We start from the raw sequence: 15,871 nt of genomic DNA, 5'->3' as shown, positions 1-15,871 counted from the left end.
TCTTGTGAATTATTTTAAATGTGTATAATCTCACCCCCTGCAAATCCCTCACCCGCCATTGTATTTTCACCCAGTACAGTAAGCTTAAAAACATTAAATGTATTGTGCAAAGATATTTTTGTGAAAGCTAAATATGTACGAGAGAGAAAGAATAGAAACATTATGTTGATAAGCTGAGATAAAATAAGGGCAGGAGAAAACTGGTGTGAAGCATGAACTGTGGCATCGACCCGTTGGACCAAATCCTCTGTTTCTATGGTACAAAATATAGTGCAATGGTCAACTTAGGATTCTCTGCTGGAATGCAATTATTTTTCCACTCCAAATGAAATTTCTTTGCCAAATACAGTGTCACAGAACCCAGACGTTTCTTTAAGAAGAGTGTGCATGTATATAATTTTTAGAAAAACGTTGGAGCAGGACGTTTGGGGCCCTTAAGTCTATTTTGCAGTTCAGCTCAATCATGGCTGATCTTCACCTTCTCTCGCACATTCCCTTTCTGTCTCCATGACAATTGAATTTCCTTAGTACCTAAAAATCCACTGATTTATGACTTGATTATATTCTGTGTTCAAAATTAATAAGGTTTTCTTTACAATTGTAGAATTAAATTCTTATTTTTGCAAAGATTTATAGTTCTAATTTGGTGTATTTGTCTCTTGCAGGTCGTAATGAATTGATAGCCAGGTACATCAAGCTAAGAACAGGGAAGACACGAACTAGGAAGCAGGTAAAATAGATCGTTGGGCTTATGTGCATGTCGGAGACTATTGGGGTAGGTGTCACTCACATTGGCTGAGTTGGCTCCATCGAGCTGCTATTTGTTACTGGCTTCCTCTGTTTAATTTTATACTTTGCTGTCATCACTGCAGTTACATTCACAAAAACAAAATGTTAATTTCCATCATCCATGAGTATTTTCTCAATTATATATTAAGTAGCTTCAGAAATTAGTTTTTTTTTTAAACGTGAACATTGGAGCAGTTCAGTGTTTGATTCAGTATACTAGTACCTAGTTCCCAAGTACAGATGTGCATGTGCCAGTTTTGATTATGTTCTCGGAGGACAAATGAAATGCTGAGGTAAAATGAAATAAATCACTTCACACTTTATAGATGTGTGAAGATAGATGGGGCATATTAGAGAGAAACTGTTTCTGGAAGTCTAGGGCTAGGGACCATGGTCTTAAAAAATTGAGCCAGATCTTTCAGGAAAGAAATTAGGACATGTTTCTGTGTGCAAACAGTCATTAAAAGTTTTGAAATCTCTTCTGCAACCAGCAGTTGAGGGCGGGTCAATGTTATTTTAAATCTGAGATGAATAGATTCCAGGATACAAAGGGGTGTATAAGTGACAGATCAATAATGAAGAGGCTTGAGGGGTGAAATGATGGCCTCCTCTTCCTGTGTTTGAATGGAGGACGACATCTTTTTGTGTATGGTTATTATTTTGAAAGGTTTTTTGGATGGAGTCACAAAGATATAACTCTGTAAATAAGTATTCACCTTTTCAAAATCAATAATGTCTCCATGAAAGTGATACAAATGCTGACTTTTTTTTAACTTGACCATCTGGAAGTTATTGAGAATCACAGAGAGTGCAGTGAGTCGTGGGTTGGTATGTGGCCACGTAATGCGGTTGGTTGAAATCACCTCACTGTGTTTTGCTCTTTTTCTCTACAACCACCCCACTTCCCAATTTTAAAATGTTTGGAATATATTGTCAGAATAAGATCGTATACATGCTTATTGAGAAAAGTGTTGATTTGTCCTGACATTATAAAGAGAAAGTTTAAAGTTTTTTTTATTTCAGAGATGATACAGTAAGTGAAGGACTGAGATTAAAATTCAAGGATGATATCAGTTTTAATGCCATTGCATCAGTTCCTGTAACTGACCATTCCACAAGATATATACAGTAGAGTACAAGCATTCAGTGTGTCTAAACCATTCTAGAATGTAATGTTTAGTTACTCATTAAATGATAACAGGATTATCTTCCATCCAGAAATTTCTTCTACGCATTGATGTGCAGTTAGTAACTTGTATCTTTAAATTAATGATGTAGGACTTGGATCAATCAATTTTTGTTGCAAGAAATGGAAATAAGTCTGGTAGATTGAGTTGACAGTCAGAACAGTCTTCAGGGACTGAATAGCCGCTTTCTAGTTCGAAGTAGGTTCTAGCTGTAATGTAGACAGGCCAACTCAAGGGGAGGTTTGGTACTTTGCAACGAACCATGTCAGGTGTCAGATCTCTCGGTGGGAGAACATGTCAATGATAATGATCACACCTCCTTGACCTTTACTGTAGCCATGGAGAGGGATAGGAGCGGATGATATGGGAAAATATTTAATTAGGGGAGAGGGAATTACAGTACTATTAGGGGGGAAGTATAGAGCATAAATTGGAAACAGACATTCTCAGGGAAATGCACAATAGGAATGTGGAGGTTGTTTTGGGAGCACTTGCGAGTGCTAAATAGGTTTGTCCCATTGAGGAAAGCAAGGGATGGTATGGTGAAGGAACCTTGGATGACAAGATGTGGAACGTCAAGTCAAGAGGAAGAAGGAAACTTGTTTAAGATTGAGGAACCAAGGATCAGACAGAGCTTGAGAGGGTTACAAAATAGCCTGGAAAGAACTGAAGAATGGACTTAGGAGAGCTAGATGGGGGCATGAAAAGATCTTGGTGAGTAGGATGAAGGAAAACTCCGAGACGTTCTACACTTATGTGAGGAACAAGAGGATGAGCAGAGTGAGGGTAGGGCCGATCAAGGGTAGTGGAGGGAACTTGTGCCTGGAGTTGGAGGAGTTAGGAGAGATCCTTTATGAATACTTTGCTTCAGTATTCGCTAGTGAGAGGGACTTTGTTGTTTGTGAGGACAGTGTGAAACAGGCTGATACAACAGGTTGATGTTAAGAAGGAGGATGTGCTGAAAAGTTTGAAAAACGTAATGATAGAAAAATTCCCTAGGCCGGACGGGGTATACCATTTGCCTTTGGTGATGATCTTTATGTCCTCACTGCCCACTGGAATAGTACAGATGATTGGAGGGTGGCAAACGTTATTCCCTTGTTCAAAAAAGGGAATACAGATAAAGGGAATTACATAACAGTCTTATGTCAGTGGTGGGCAAATTATTGGAGAGGATTCTGAGAGACAGGATTTATGATCATTTGGAAAAGCATAGCTTGATTAGAGATGGTCTGCATGGCTTTGTGAGGGGCAGGTCATGCCTCACAAGCGTTATTAAATTATTTGAGGATGTGCCAAAACACATTGATGAAGTTAGAACTGTGGATGTGGTGTATATGGATTTTGGCAAAGTTCCCCATGGAAGGCTGACTCAGAAAGTAAGGAAGCAGGAATACAGGGAAATTTTGTTGTCTGGGTACGGAATTGGCTGGCCCGTAGAAGACACGGGGTGGTAGTAGATGGAAAGTATTCATCCTGGAGCTTAGTGACCAGTGGTGTTCCGCAGGGATCTGTTCTGGGACCTCTACTCTTTGTGATTTTTATAAATGACTTGGATGAGGAAGTGGAAGGGTGGCTTCACAAGTTTCCCGATAACATGAAGGTTGGGGGAGTTGTGGATAGTATGGAGGGCTGTTGTGGATTGCAGTGGGATATTGACAGGATGCAGAGGCAGGGCTAAGAACTGGCAGATGGAGTTCAACCGAGAAAAGTGTGAAATGATTCATTTTGAAAAGTTGAATTTGAATGCAGATTACAGGGTTAAAGGCAGGATTCTTGGCAGTGTGGAGGAACAGAGAGATCTTGGGGTCTGCGTTCATAAATCCCTCAAAGTTGCCGCTAAGTTGGTAGGGTTGTTAAGAGTGTTGGCTTTCATTAGCAATAGGATTGAGTTTAAGAGCCATGCCGCAGCTCTATAAACTCTTGTTCGGCCACACTTGGAATATTGCGTTCAGTTCTGGGCGCCACATTATTGGAAGGATGTGGAAGCTTTAGAGGGGGTGCAGAGGAGATTTCTTAGGATGCTGCCTGGACTGGAGGGGATGTCTTATGAAGAAAGGTTGAGGGAGCTAGGGCTTTTCTCATTGGAGCGAAGAAGGATGAGAGGTGACTTGATAGAGGTGTACAAGCTCAGAGGTATAGATAGAGTAAATAAACAGAGTTTTTCCCAGGGCAGAAATGGCTATCCTGAGGGGGCATAATTTCAATCTGCTTGGAGGAAGTTTAGGGGAGATGTCAGAGGTAGGTTCTTTACACAGAGTGTGGTGAGTACATGGAATTCACTGCCAACAGTGGTGGTAGAGTCAGATACATTAGGGGCACTTAAGTGACTCTTGGATTGGCACATGCATGATAGTAAAATGAAGAGTATGTAGGTTATTTTGATCTTGGAGTAGGATCAAAAGTTGGCACAACTTTGAAGGCTGAGGGGCCCGTACTGTGCCGTACTACTTGTGTTCTAAATAATCTGATTTTAAAATTACATTTTGCTATCATGCTTTTCTTAAGGCTGAGTTGAGACAAACTGATGTTAAAAACGAATTGAGAATGAATGCATGTTTATGAATAGTTGAATTCCAAAGTCTCGTCTTAAAAGTTGCATCAGCAAAACATCTGAAGAATTAATTCATAATTTATGAAATTGTGAACGTGACAACTGTACTACATGTAATCAATACTTATTCACTTGGCCTATTTCTCTATTGATCAGTCTCCAGTCTCAATTCTGTAGTTTATTAGTAAATAAATCCCATTATGTTAACCCCATATGTCTCTTCATCAATGACATTGACTGCCGGTGAATTTGGCAAAAGTGAGGACTGCAGATGCTGGAGATTAGAGTATAGAGTGTGGTGCTGGAAAAACACAACAGGTCAGGCAGCATCCGAGGAGCAGGAAAATCAATGTTTCGGGCAAAAGCCCTTCATCAGGAATGGTGTGCTTTTCCAGCACCATGCTATTGACTGCCGGTGTATTTGAACAACTCTGATAGAATATTTCAGTGCCAATGTCTTATCTCCCATTCCTCTGCTGTTTGGTACATTTATATGAATAACAAAGGACAAGTGAAACCTCTCTGGTCTATCCAAATTGTGTATCTCTCGCGCATGATACTTTGTGTATCATGGTATGTACATTCCCTGTCCCACCCAGAAATATTGCTAGTATTGTATGTTGAGAGGAAGATAGTGATAGACTTCAAGAGGGCATAGGAGAAAGTGAGGACTGCAGATCAGAGCTGAAAATGTGTTGCTGGAAAAGCTCAGCAGGTCAGGCAACATCCAAGGAGCAGGAGAATCGACGTTTCAGGCGTGAGCCCTTCCTGAAAACTCCTGAAGAAGGACCCATGCCCGAAACGCCGATTCTCCTGCTCCTTGGATGCTGCCTGACCTGCTGCGCTTTTCCAGCAACACATTTTCAGTTCAAGAGGGCATAGACAGGCATGGATAGACACAAGGCTCATGAAACATCATGCATTGAGGAATGAAGTTGTGCATTTTGGTCAGAAAAATGAAAAGAGACAGATAAAACTAGTGCTTGCAGGAGTAGGGGGACTAGGGTTGTTCTTTACATACTTGTATATGTGTGAACGGAAGGAGTCAAGACTTATCAAGAAAGTGGTTACGAAAGCATTTGGGAACTTAAGCTTTATAATAGAGGCATAGAGTTCAAAAGCAAATAACTTATGATATAATCTTTATAAAATGCCAAAACGAAAACAGAAATTGCTAGTAAAGCTCAGAAATCTGGCATCTATGGAGAGAAATCAGAGTGACCCTTTCTCTGAACTGGACCTGTGATGTTTACTCTGATTTCATTCCACAAATGCTGCCACACCTGCTGAGCTTTTCCAGCAATTTATGTTTCTGTTTCTGATTTCCAGCATCTGCTGATTTGACCTCAACTGGAATACAATATTACATCCAGTTCTGTGCCCCACACTTTATGGAAGGATGTGAAAGAACTGGAGAGAATGCAGAAAATGTATTTATGAGAATGGTTGCTTGTCTAGTTTGGAGAAGTTGGCCTGTTTTATTCAGGGAAGAGAAAGTTGAAAGATTTGATATTTGCTCATATTTGTGGTGGGACTGAACAGAGTGGATAAGGAAAATCTATTTCCATTGACAAGGCTCAAGCACCAGAGAGCACTGATCTAAGGTAGCTGGATTATAATCTGAAAGGAAAAAAAATCACAATCCAATAGGGGATAAACGGGAGTAGGATTAATCAATTTGCTCTTGCAGACTGGTGCGAACACAAAGGGCTGTGTTTGTGGTCTCTTCAGTGTCATAACCAATTCACAATCCTACAATTCACCCCCACATAAACTTCAGTCAGATCACACTTAGGTCTACACATTTTTGGAAGAGTTCAGTCCCAAGTCTTTAAGCCTAACTTGCTGACTGAGATGCATTGAACTGGGAATTTGTATATTGACATTTTGATGCTCTGCAATCGCATCCAGGATTGCTACAGGTATTTTAAGTTTATTTTAAGACTGAAGAGTTAAATCAGAGTTGTTTTATCAACTTACTCATATTGCATCAATTAATTGATTGAGAACGGCTTCATTTCAGTTCTTTATAAGCAGCTTAAGATGGTTTTCTTTTCCAGAATTTGCATGCCTTTTTTATTGATCTGTTTGAAGCCTTATTGAAGCTGTAGTATGCCTCCTGTTTTTCTAATTGAAATCTTGTCTGCTGACAGCTGTGGTTTGTTTTTTGTTAATATCACCTGCATGGATTTCTGTGTTACTGGCTCTGAAAACTTATGTTCCAATCTGATTAATTGATGTCAATAGTGTTGGCGGCAGTAAGGTGAAGTCAGCCCTCCAATTTCACAGTTTTCAAAAAGAGTAAGCAAGTGCAGACAGTAGCTGCACATCTTCAAGAAGGTTTCTGCAGTGATGACACTTGAGGCTGTACTGGTATATAGTTGCCTGCTGGGAATGCAATTACCTCTTAAGTGCTAAGCTCGTTAAAAAGGAACAAATAATGTTTTCCAAAAAAAAAGCCAACAACCACAGTCAGAAGACATGTTTCACCTTTAATTTCCCTTTTTTTTTTGTTTTATGGGTTGCACTGTGTAGGTGTCTAGTCACATACAGGTGTTAGCAAGGAAGAAAGTTCGGGAAATTCAAGCTGCCATAAAGGTACGTCTGGCTCGCCTAGTTACAAGAGGCTTTTGTTTCCATGGTTACAGGCTCTTTTTTCTCTTTGTTTTCCTCCCTTCCCCTACCCTTTAGGTGTCTAGTCACATTCAGGTTCTTGCCAGAAGGAAATCTCGTGAGATTCATTCCAAGCTAAAGGTATGCGCTTGTCTGCTTTGGGCTTGCAGTTGCTATGCTTCTGACTTTTTTCCCCTTTTCCACAGAGAGGGCTCTTATCCTATGTTGAAACTCTCTCTGACTGTAACTTTCCTTTTGCATGCTCTTGTCTGCTTAGCTGTTTGAATTTAACACTCTGAGCACATGCACGTTTTAAAATTACATCCGAACAATTAAACCTTTCATTGGTTGCTTGGTTTTGGTGGGCGGTGGAATTGTGGAGTGGATTCTAATATTGAACTGAATCAATCTCTAGCTCCCAAAATTAAAATCTGCTTGAACTGCATGTGTGGAAGCTTGGCTCTTGCATCATGTGTAAGAATTTATAATGAGCTTTGGACAATGCAATTATTAGCACTCTCTCACAGTTTGTAAATAAGGCTTTGATTTTCCCAACATTTGAGATCAAGATAAAGTACACTTTCTAAAATGGTGTTCCATTGTTGAAATGGTCATAAGGCAGGCTTTGATGCATGCAACACAATTATCAGTAGTACATTAAAAAATACCAGCAATTGAGTGGGAATAATTTGCCTCTCTGTAAATGGACACAATTGTTCAGAGGGTTAAAAATTGTGACACTGAAGAAAAATAAAAGCAGTCAGTTTTTTTTAGAAAACTATCCCAACAGATATGCTAAATTGCAAGAAGAAGATAACAAGCTGGCCTAGCTGTGTTGGGCTTGTTAAATACAGGAGGCATCTGGTTTTTTGAATGTAGTGAGAGGAACATGCTGGCAAGATTGATTGGCAGCTGGTGACTGACTCAGAATCAGTTCTAGCTTAACCACGTAGCTTACAGGGAACCAGTGGGAATCCATCGCTTTCTGTACATACTGCTCCTTAAAACAATGTACATGTGCTAGGAGGTGACATAGTTATTCAGATCCTCTCATGCAAAGATCCTAATTCTTTAGAAAAACAATTTCAGTTTTTTTGGAGCACTGGCTTATTTGCCTCTGGCATTACACCATCTAGTGGTAGGAAAAAAAAGCCCTAGTACTTTTCTGTCATTTCCCTCCAGCCTCTGCTTTGCCAGATACACTTGGCATGCAACAGGAACAGCCTTTACACACACAGTAAGCCAGGCACAGAGCCCCAAATTCTTTTTATGCCCCATCAACTAATGGCCATTTGATCCTCCATAGCCTGTCCTCACATATGTATGCCCCCCCAGCACCTCAACCTTATCGTACTTCCAAGAGGTATTTCAGCTTTCTCTCTCTTCATTTGTAGCCCAGGTGAAAGATTTGGATTTTTTACTTTGATATTTAATAAGAGAACTCATATACAAATAAGCCAACATATTTTTGTGAAGAGCTTTCAGTGTTCCAAGCCAGCTGCGAGATGAGGCAGGGGGAGTTAATTATAATTTCTCCCCACGAGAACATAAAGAGAAAGTTGGCCCATTTGAACATTGATCACGGGCAGCACTGGTAAACAAATTGGTTTGAGGGCATTGACACCTCTTTTTAATGAGGCAGGATGAGACAAAGGAGAAATAATTAAGGGGTCATCTTCAAAGGGTGGGGAAGTTATTATATTAAGGCACTCTTGATAGTTTACAGAACGTGTCTGATCTTGTGTAAGCCTGGAAGCAAGTTTGCCAGAGTGCACCAGAAATATAAATTCTTGTCATATTCATACCATATTCACTGCCTGAGAGAGATATGGACGCTCAGCCTATTCAAAACATATGTTGGTAGGTTTTTAGTTGGGAAGGGAATTGAAGTATATGAGGATAGTGCTGAGCAGCAGAGATGAGCTAGAAGATTAGCCACGTTCTCATTGAATGGCAGAACAGGATTGAAGGGTCAAATGGGCTATTGCAACTCCTGTTTCTTTTATTCTTGTTTACTTGTGCATTAGAATGCACATTGAAAGTGTTGGTGTGAGTCTAAGTCCCTCCCATCACAACCACTGTGCCATTAGAGCATTGAGGAGAAAAGCTTAAGCACTTCCTAATTATAACAAAACACTTTTCAATTGGAACAATTATATAGATTCACAGGATACCAGGACTCATGAAGGGTTTATTGAGGGAATTTGTTTTGTTATAGTTCACTATAATCAGATCCTATTTTTACACTGTGAACATGCATACGAAAGCGATCCTTGTCTAAACTAGCATGATTGCAGTAGTTTGCATAGTCAGAGGTTAAAATCTGAGTTTATAGAATTTGACCATCAGTGCATTTGTACTTGATGATTGACCCAGTCATGATTTATTACATTTTAAAAAGAAAGTGCTTAGCAGTAGGTACTGAAGGAATTAATACAATAACAGCAATATAAAAAAACTTATATAAGTGAGCAGTCTAACTGAGATTTGTACTGGACCATCAAAGAGAAATTTCTGCAAACTTCCCCACTAACTCTATCATTCAAAAACACATTCTGTGTAAATGCATTGTGAGCTGGATGAAATGTAGGACACCCCTCTCCCTCCCTCCACCACCTCACCCGATCATGCACCTGACATTCTCGCACTTTTGCCCCTCACCCTCCCACTGTCAGCAAACTTTAACATTTGAGATTTTCTTGCCACATAAGCCAGAGTGAAAAGTAAGATTGCAACACTCCTGGAATTGTTCAATTATCACCCGGAAAGCAAGAGGATAGCTTACTTAGGAGGAATGAGAGTAGTTGTGTACGGTATGTCTTATTGTGTATGGTGCTCGGATGAAGGTAGCAATGTATTTTGACACTTCATCTAGTTATCAAGCGCACACAAGACCATGCCAAAAACTTTCCACTAACGTTACTAAAAGAAGAGGGTTTTAATAATTTATACACAAAAAGAAAACACAACTCCTTGAATGTGAGGTCAGCAGCATTTCGCTACACAATGAAAAGGATTAATTAATGCTCATTATGCATTATGTTGGGGTAGCTATGTATGCACGCTCTTTCATGGGTATTGGCTGTTGCCTGGCTGACACAGCTAGCTTTTTTGTACTAACCGCTTTCTTTCCACTGAAAAGCAAATTAGAAAGCAGGTCTAGAGGAAGAGAAAAAGAAACAAATGCTGTACGCCATTCTGTTTTGTTTACATTTGCTGTAATAGAAAGTTACTTAGCATAAAAAGCAACAACAAGGCACAAGAGTTATTCAGTCATTTTTGGGAGTCTCTGCAGCACAAGTTGTTTATGCAAAGCTTTTTAGTATTTTAGTGGGGAAAGGGATAATTCAAAATTTATCTGATTTAACAAAGTTTTAATGATTCAATTCATTTTTGAAAGCAATTTCAAGAGCTTTAAAATTTCTGCTGATATTGATCCTAACTGTCCTGGATTTTTTTACTGTTTCACAAGTATTTTTGAATTGTTATACAAAATATGTGGTATTTATATACGAATTGGAATTATTTCCATTCCTCTTTGTTTATTTCTGAGACATGTTACCATGTATGTTGCAGATATTTTAAATTTGTGTGAAGTTGTTCTTTATCACATTCAAAAGGTGTCAGGCACTGAAATATACCCTAAGGAACCTCATGTTGGTAGCTGCTTTAAGCCCCATCATTGACATAGATAAATGTGGAAAAAAATTACAAAAACAAATCTTTAGAAAGAGCACAAAGAATATTTATATAATGTTAGTTACCAGGGATAAAAGATTCATACGCAGAGGCTGGGGTTACTGGAATTGTTCTCCTTAAGATAGGGAAAGTCATGGAGAGATTTAACAGAATTGTGAAGGATTGAGATAGAGTAAGTAAGGAGAACTTGTTTCCAATGACAGAAGTGTAACACCACTGTGGACCTCGATCTGACGAAGAAGCAGCGCTTTGAAAGCTAGTGCTTCCAGATAAACCTGTTGGACTACATCCTGGTGTTGTGTGAATTTTAATTTTGTCCACCGCAGTCCCAACACCGGCTCCTCCAAATCATTAATATAGTTCATGGAAGAACCAGATAGGAGAATGAGTGAGAGTTATAATGATTTGGAAGGTGCTTGCTAAATGCTGGTGGAAGTAGATTTAAAAGTAAATTTTAAAAGTGGATTGGAAATACATATAATTTGAAAAAAAAATGTTCAAGGCTGTGAGAAAGAAAGGGAATGGAAGTAAGTACATTGTTCTTCCAGAGAACTGACAATGGGTGGTATGGCCTCCTCCTGTGTAGGTCTATGACGAGAGAGCAAAAATGAGTTTCAACAAAAACAAAATTCTTTAAAAGAAAAGCAGACTGTTCTACCAAGCTGTCCACTCAGTCGGTGCCTGAGTTAATTTTTTTGCCCTTTAGCTTCTGTCATTAAATCCACTATTTTGGGACATTGCTTTTCCTGGAATGGGGTGTTAGAGATGGGAAGCAAAGCAGTCACAGTTTTCCTCTGTGTGTGTTTCTTTGGTGGACTGGTGGTGATGGCTGAAGGGAGAAGAGGGCAACAATTATTAACTTTGTGACGAGAGCAATTTGTAACTACGCAGATCAAACAGTCAGACAGCTGGACAAAGCTTTTAAAACCAACAAGAACAATTTTGCTGCTATTTCTTCCTATTGGTGCTGTGATTGAATTGGACATTTACAAGCAGGCAGCTGATGCTGATGCTGAACAAATGGTAACATATGGACTATCCGTGTGTCATTGGTAAATAAAGGGGCAGTATTTACTGGTGTCATTAAATTACACAAGGAGAAAATCCAGAACAGTTTTGCCATTTTGTATCAATTTGCTGTTGAGATTTTTTTTTAAAAACAAATGTAATTTGGTTTTATTTATTCTATCATCCAAAAATATTTTAACGAACTATCTATTATTGCAAACAGGTGACGAACATGGTAAGTATTTTCAAAAGACTGATGCTTATTCATTTTGTACTTTATCCGAGTGCTTGGGTGTCTGGGAGAAATTGTTGTTTGCTTGGCTAATTAGAATTATGTACGTGAGAGAGGTTTATTCTCTCTGGGAAGGCTTGCTGCTGCTGCCTGCCGTTCTGATACAGTGGTTACGGTGGTCCGCATGCCAGCCTGCTCGTTCCTTGACAACCCTGCATGCCCCCTGCTCTGTCCCCCCCTCCCCCACTTGCCAGCTTGCCATATATGAGCTAATTGCTTGACTCTGATGTTTAAACATGTTCATCTCAAGCCCTGAAATGAGAATTGTCCCAAATTCCAAGGCTGTCCATCCACAGTAGGACTTCAACAGTTGTATGTGCTGGACATCTGAACTATTGGCAGCGTTCCACTGATTTGATTTAAGACACCTATGTCATTGTTAAAAATCACACGACATCAGGTCATAATCCAACAGGTTTAATTGGAAGTACTAGCTTTCGGAGCGCTGCTCCTTCATGTATGATGAAGGAGCAGCGCTCTGAAAGCTAGTGCTCCCAATTAAACCTGCTGGACTATAACCTGGTGTTGTATGACTTTTAACTTTGTACACCCCAGTCCAACATCAGCATCTCCAAATTATGTCATTGTTGAAATCTATTTACACTGATGTTTGGGAGGTGGGAGTGAAGTGCATCAGCTAAATGTTGGAGGTAGACTGTTCAGGGGAAATGCCAAAGAATAGTTCTCCACACAAGAAAGCAAGCTCTTGGGCCAATTTGAAAATTTCAAGACAGGTTGCTGGATTTTTACAACAGCAGCACATCGTGGAAATTAAACAGAAAACCCTGGAAGTCCTCAGCAGGCTAGGCAGCATTTGTGAAGAAAGAAGCAGAGTTAACATTTTGACTCTGTGATTGTTCTGAAGAAAGGCCACAGATCAGAAGTGTTAAGTTGTCTTACACTCCATAAAATTTTGATAGCAACAGGGATTGTTAAATATTATGGAACCAAGGGGGCTTTTTGGAGTCAAATGATGCACATTACCCATTGACTGCCCTGACTGAATGGCAGAGCAGGTTTGAGGGGCTGACCACAACAATCTGTTCTTGTTAGTTAACTTGTTGATGCATAGAGTTCTGCTGTATTTGAATGAGATGACAACGGTTACAGCACATGAACCTGGGCTTTTTGCAGTAACACATTTGCATTTAAAAGATCGCAAACACAGATTCTAGCTTTACTGTTTTTAGTTGGGTAGTGCACGAGGAGCAATCATTATGTCCATGTTGCAATAAATTTTAAACAGAAGATCAAAAATGAATCTTTCCATAATCAAAAGTAAAATCTTATTCGGTATGAGGGTTCCACACTAGGCCTTAAGACATTTTGACTGTGGGACAAAGAGTTGGGTGGAGAGGAATTAACTGGAGTTCTTGCAACGGAGTGAATGACTTGAGAGGTGGCTGACAACAGCTGCAACACAGATTGCACTTATACAGCACCTTTAATGTACTAAAATTTCACAACACGTATCAGACAGATATTGGTATCAGACCGTAAAAGAATGTATTAGAACAGATCATCAAAGCTTTGTTAAATAAACTGTTTCTAAACAGGACCTTAAAGGGGGACAGTGAGAGAGAAAGAAGAATTCTGGTAGTTGAAGGTAGCTCCAGAACACAGGACTCAGGGGTCCCAATGCACACCCACTACTGTTGGTGCAAATAAATTGTTCTGCGTAGGACGCCAGAATAAAAGAACTGCTCAAATCTGGGGAGGGCTGGTTGATGTTACAGAAAATGAGGAAGTGAGGGATGAGGCTGTGCAGAGAGTTGAAACAAGGATAGGAGTTGTAAAATTGAAGCATTGACGGACCTGTTATCAATGTACGTCAGTCAGCGCCAGGATGATAGGTAAGAGAGATTTTGGATGAGCGCATGTTTACTGAGCATATTGATGCCTCTGCAATCAAACAGCCTGCTAGCACTCCAGATTTGCCCATAAAGCAATGTTTGTTGGACACGATATCCAGCATCCTTTGTTCAGTTGGGGAATTACGCATTAAGATGTTATGATATTGAAGGATAAGAGCAGAATTAAATTGGAATTCCCTTTTATTTTAAGTGTATAACACACATTACATGTACAACTGGACCTACATTGTTAGTTCACCAAGAGATTCATGACTAATTTGACACATCATGTGTGAAATGGCATAAGTGTGAATTAAAATAGTCAATATATTGCTTCTGCTGTCCACTAGTCAGTTTTTTAATTGTTTAATTATGTATTGTGAAGCATGCTTTCATGCTTTCAGTTTTAGTTTTGTAGAAAGACCATATTTTAGTAATAACTTGATCAGAGATATTTTTTAGATTAAATTAGATTCCCTATAGTGTGGAAACAGGCCCTTCGGCCAACCAGTCCACACCGACCCTCTGAAGAGTAACCTACCCAGACCCATTTCCCTCTGACTAATGCACCCAGCACTATGGGCAATTTAGCATGGCCAATTCACCTGACCTGCACATCTTTGGACTTGTTTGATTATTTTTGGTCTTGCATTATGTTTAAAAGATGTATCAGTAAATGTCACAACACATGAGACCATTGCATCTACCTGTTAGTGCAGGCTATATGAAAGCTATCCAATTAGTTCCACTCCCGATCTCTTTCCACATCTGCATATGTTCCTTTTTCAAGTTGTGGCATGCAGTTCCTGTTTTAATATAAACCAATGCATCAGCAAATTTATGCATACCAAACTGCATTGAGACAAATGGCCAGTTGTAGATAGCAGAGAAATAAAAATTAACCAAGTAAAATTCCCCTACTTTTTAGAAATGAGGCCATGGGGTCCTTTTACCTTCAACTGAGGGGGCAGACACATAGCATTGATTTAATGACCCGGGTTCAATTCCCGCCTCAGGCGACTGACTGTGTGGAGTTTGCACGTTCTCCCCGTGTCTGCGTGGGTTTCCTTCGGGTGCTCCGGTTTCCTCCCACAGTCCAAAGATGTGCAGGTCAGGTGAATTGGCCATGCTAAATTGCCCGTAGTGTTAGGTAAGGGGTAAATGTAGGAGTATGGGTGGGTTGCGCTTCGGCGGGGCGGTGTGGTCTTATTAGGCCGAAGGGCCTGTTTCCACACTGTAAGTAATCTAATCTAATCTAGAAGACTACCTGTCTGACAGTGCAGCATTCTTCATCCAGGGCAGTGTGGATGGAGGCTGAATCAATTGTGCGATGGTTCTTTGTCATTTCCCTGATGTTTCAGTGCTGAGACACATTGCACAGTCTACTCCTTCACTCTGATAAAAACTGCTAAAGTTTCCTGTTCTGCACAGCTCACCTATTCTCCTGGTCTCTTTGCTGTGCTGTTGACACAAATCATCTCGTGCATCTCAGTTTTGGTTTTTGACTTGCACCTACATCTAAAAGAAAAGAAAGCCTGACCACCATCCTGTAGCACCCAATTCCATTACTTTGTTGAGTTTTCCACCAGCATTTGCTGGAAACATAACCGGATAAATCACATGACAACTAACACTACATTAGCAGGTCAGAGGGTAGGATGTCTGTGGGGAGTAACTCACTTCCTGACTCACCAAAACTTGTCCACCATCTACAAGGCAAAAGGCAGGACAGTTGAGCAATACTCTTCATTTGCTTGGATAAATGCAGTTTCAATACATGAGCTCAACACTGCCCAGATGTAGAATGTTGCTTGATTGGCATTCCAGGCACCATCTTAAGTATCCACTACGTCCACCCATTTCAAATAAATGTGTA

At 39.9% G+C, this 15,871-nt stretch overlaps 1 protein-coding gene across 5 annotated transcripts in view; it reads left to right on the top strand.

The window, feature by feature from the left end:
* The window catches only part of LOC122557727 (transcriptional enhancer factor TEF-1), a 237,728-nt gene that overhangs the window by 194,075 nt on the left and 27,782 nt on the right, over window positions 1–15,871 (top strand). Inside the window, exons 4-7 of one of the 5 annotated variants that reach the window (XM_043705647.1) lie at window positions 666–730; window positions 7,066–7,128; window positions 7,222–7,284; window positions 12,074–12,085. In XM_043705647.1, the coding sequence (XP_043561582.1) occupies window positions 666–730; window positions 7,066–7,128; window positions 7,222–7,284; window positions 12,074–12,085 (203 nt within the window). The remainder of the gene's footprint in view (window positions 1–665; window positions 731–7,065; window positions 7,129–7,221; window positions 7,285–12,073; window positions 12,086–15,871) is intronic. The other 4 variants (XM_043705648.1, XM_043705650.1, XM_043705649.1 and 1 more) reach the window with 4 other exon arrangements.

This window comes from Chiloscyllium plagiosum, chromosome 16, assembly GCF_004010195.1.
Source record: "Chiloscyllium plagiosum isolate BGI_BamShark_2017 chromosome 16, ASM401019v2, whole genome shotgun sequence".
NCBI lineage: Eukaryota > Metazoa > Chordata > Chondrichthyes > Orectolobiformes > Hemiscylliidae > Chiloscyllium > Chiloscyllium plagiosum.
This window is presented reverse-complemented; position numbering and strand designations above follow the sequence as displayed.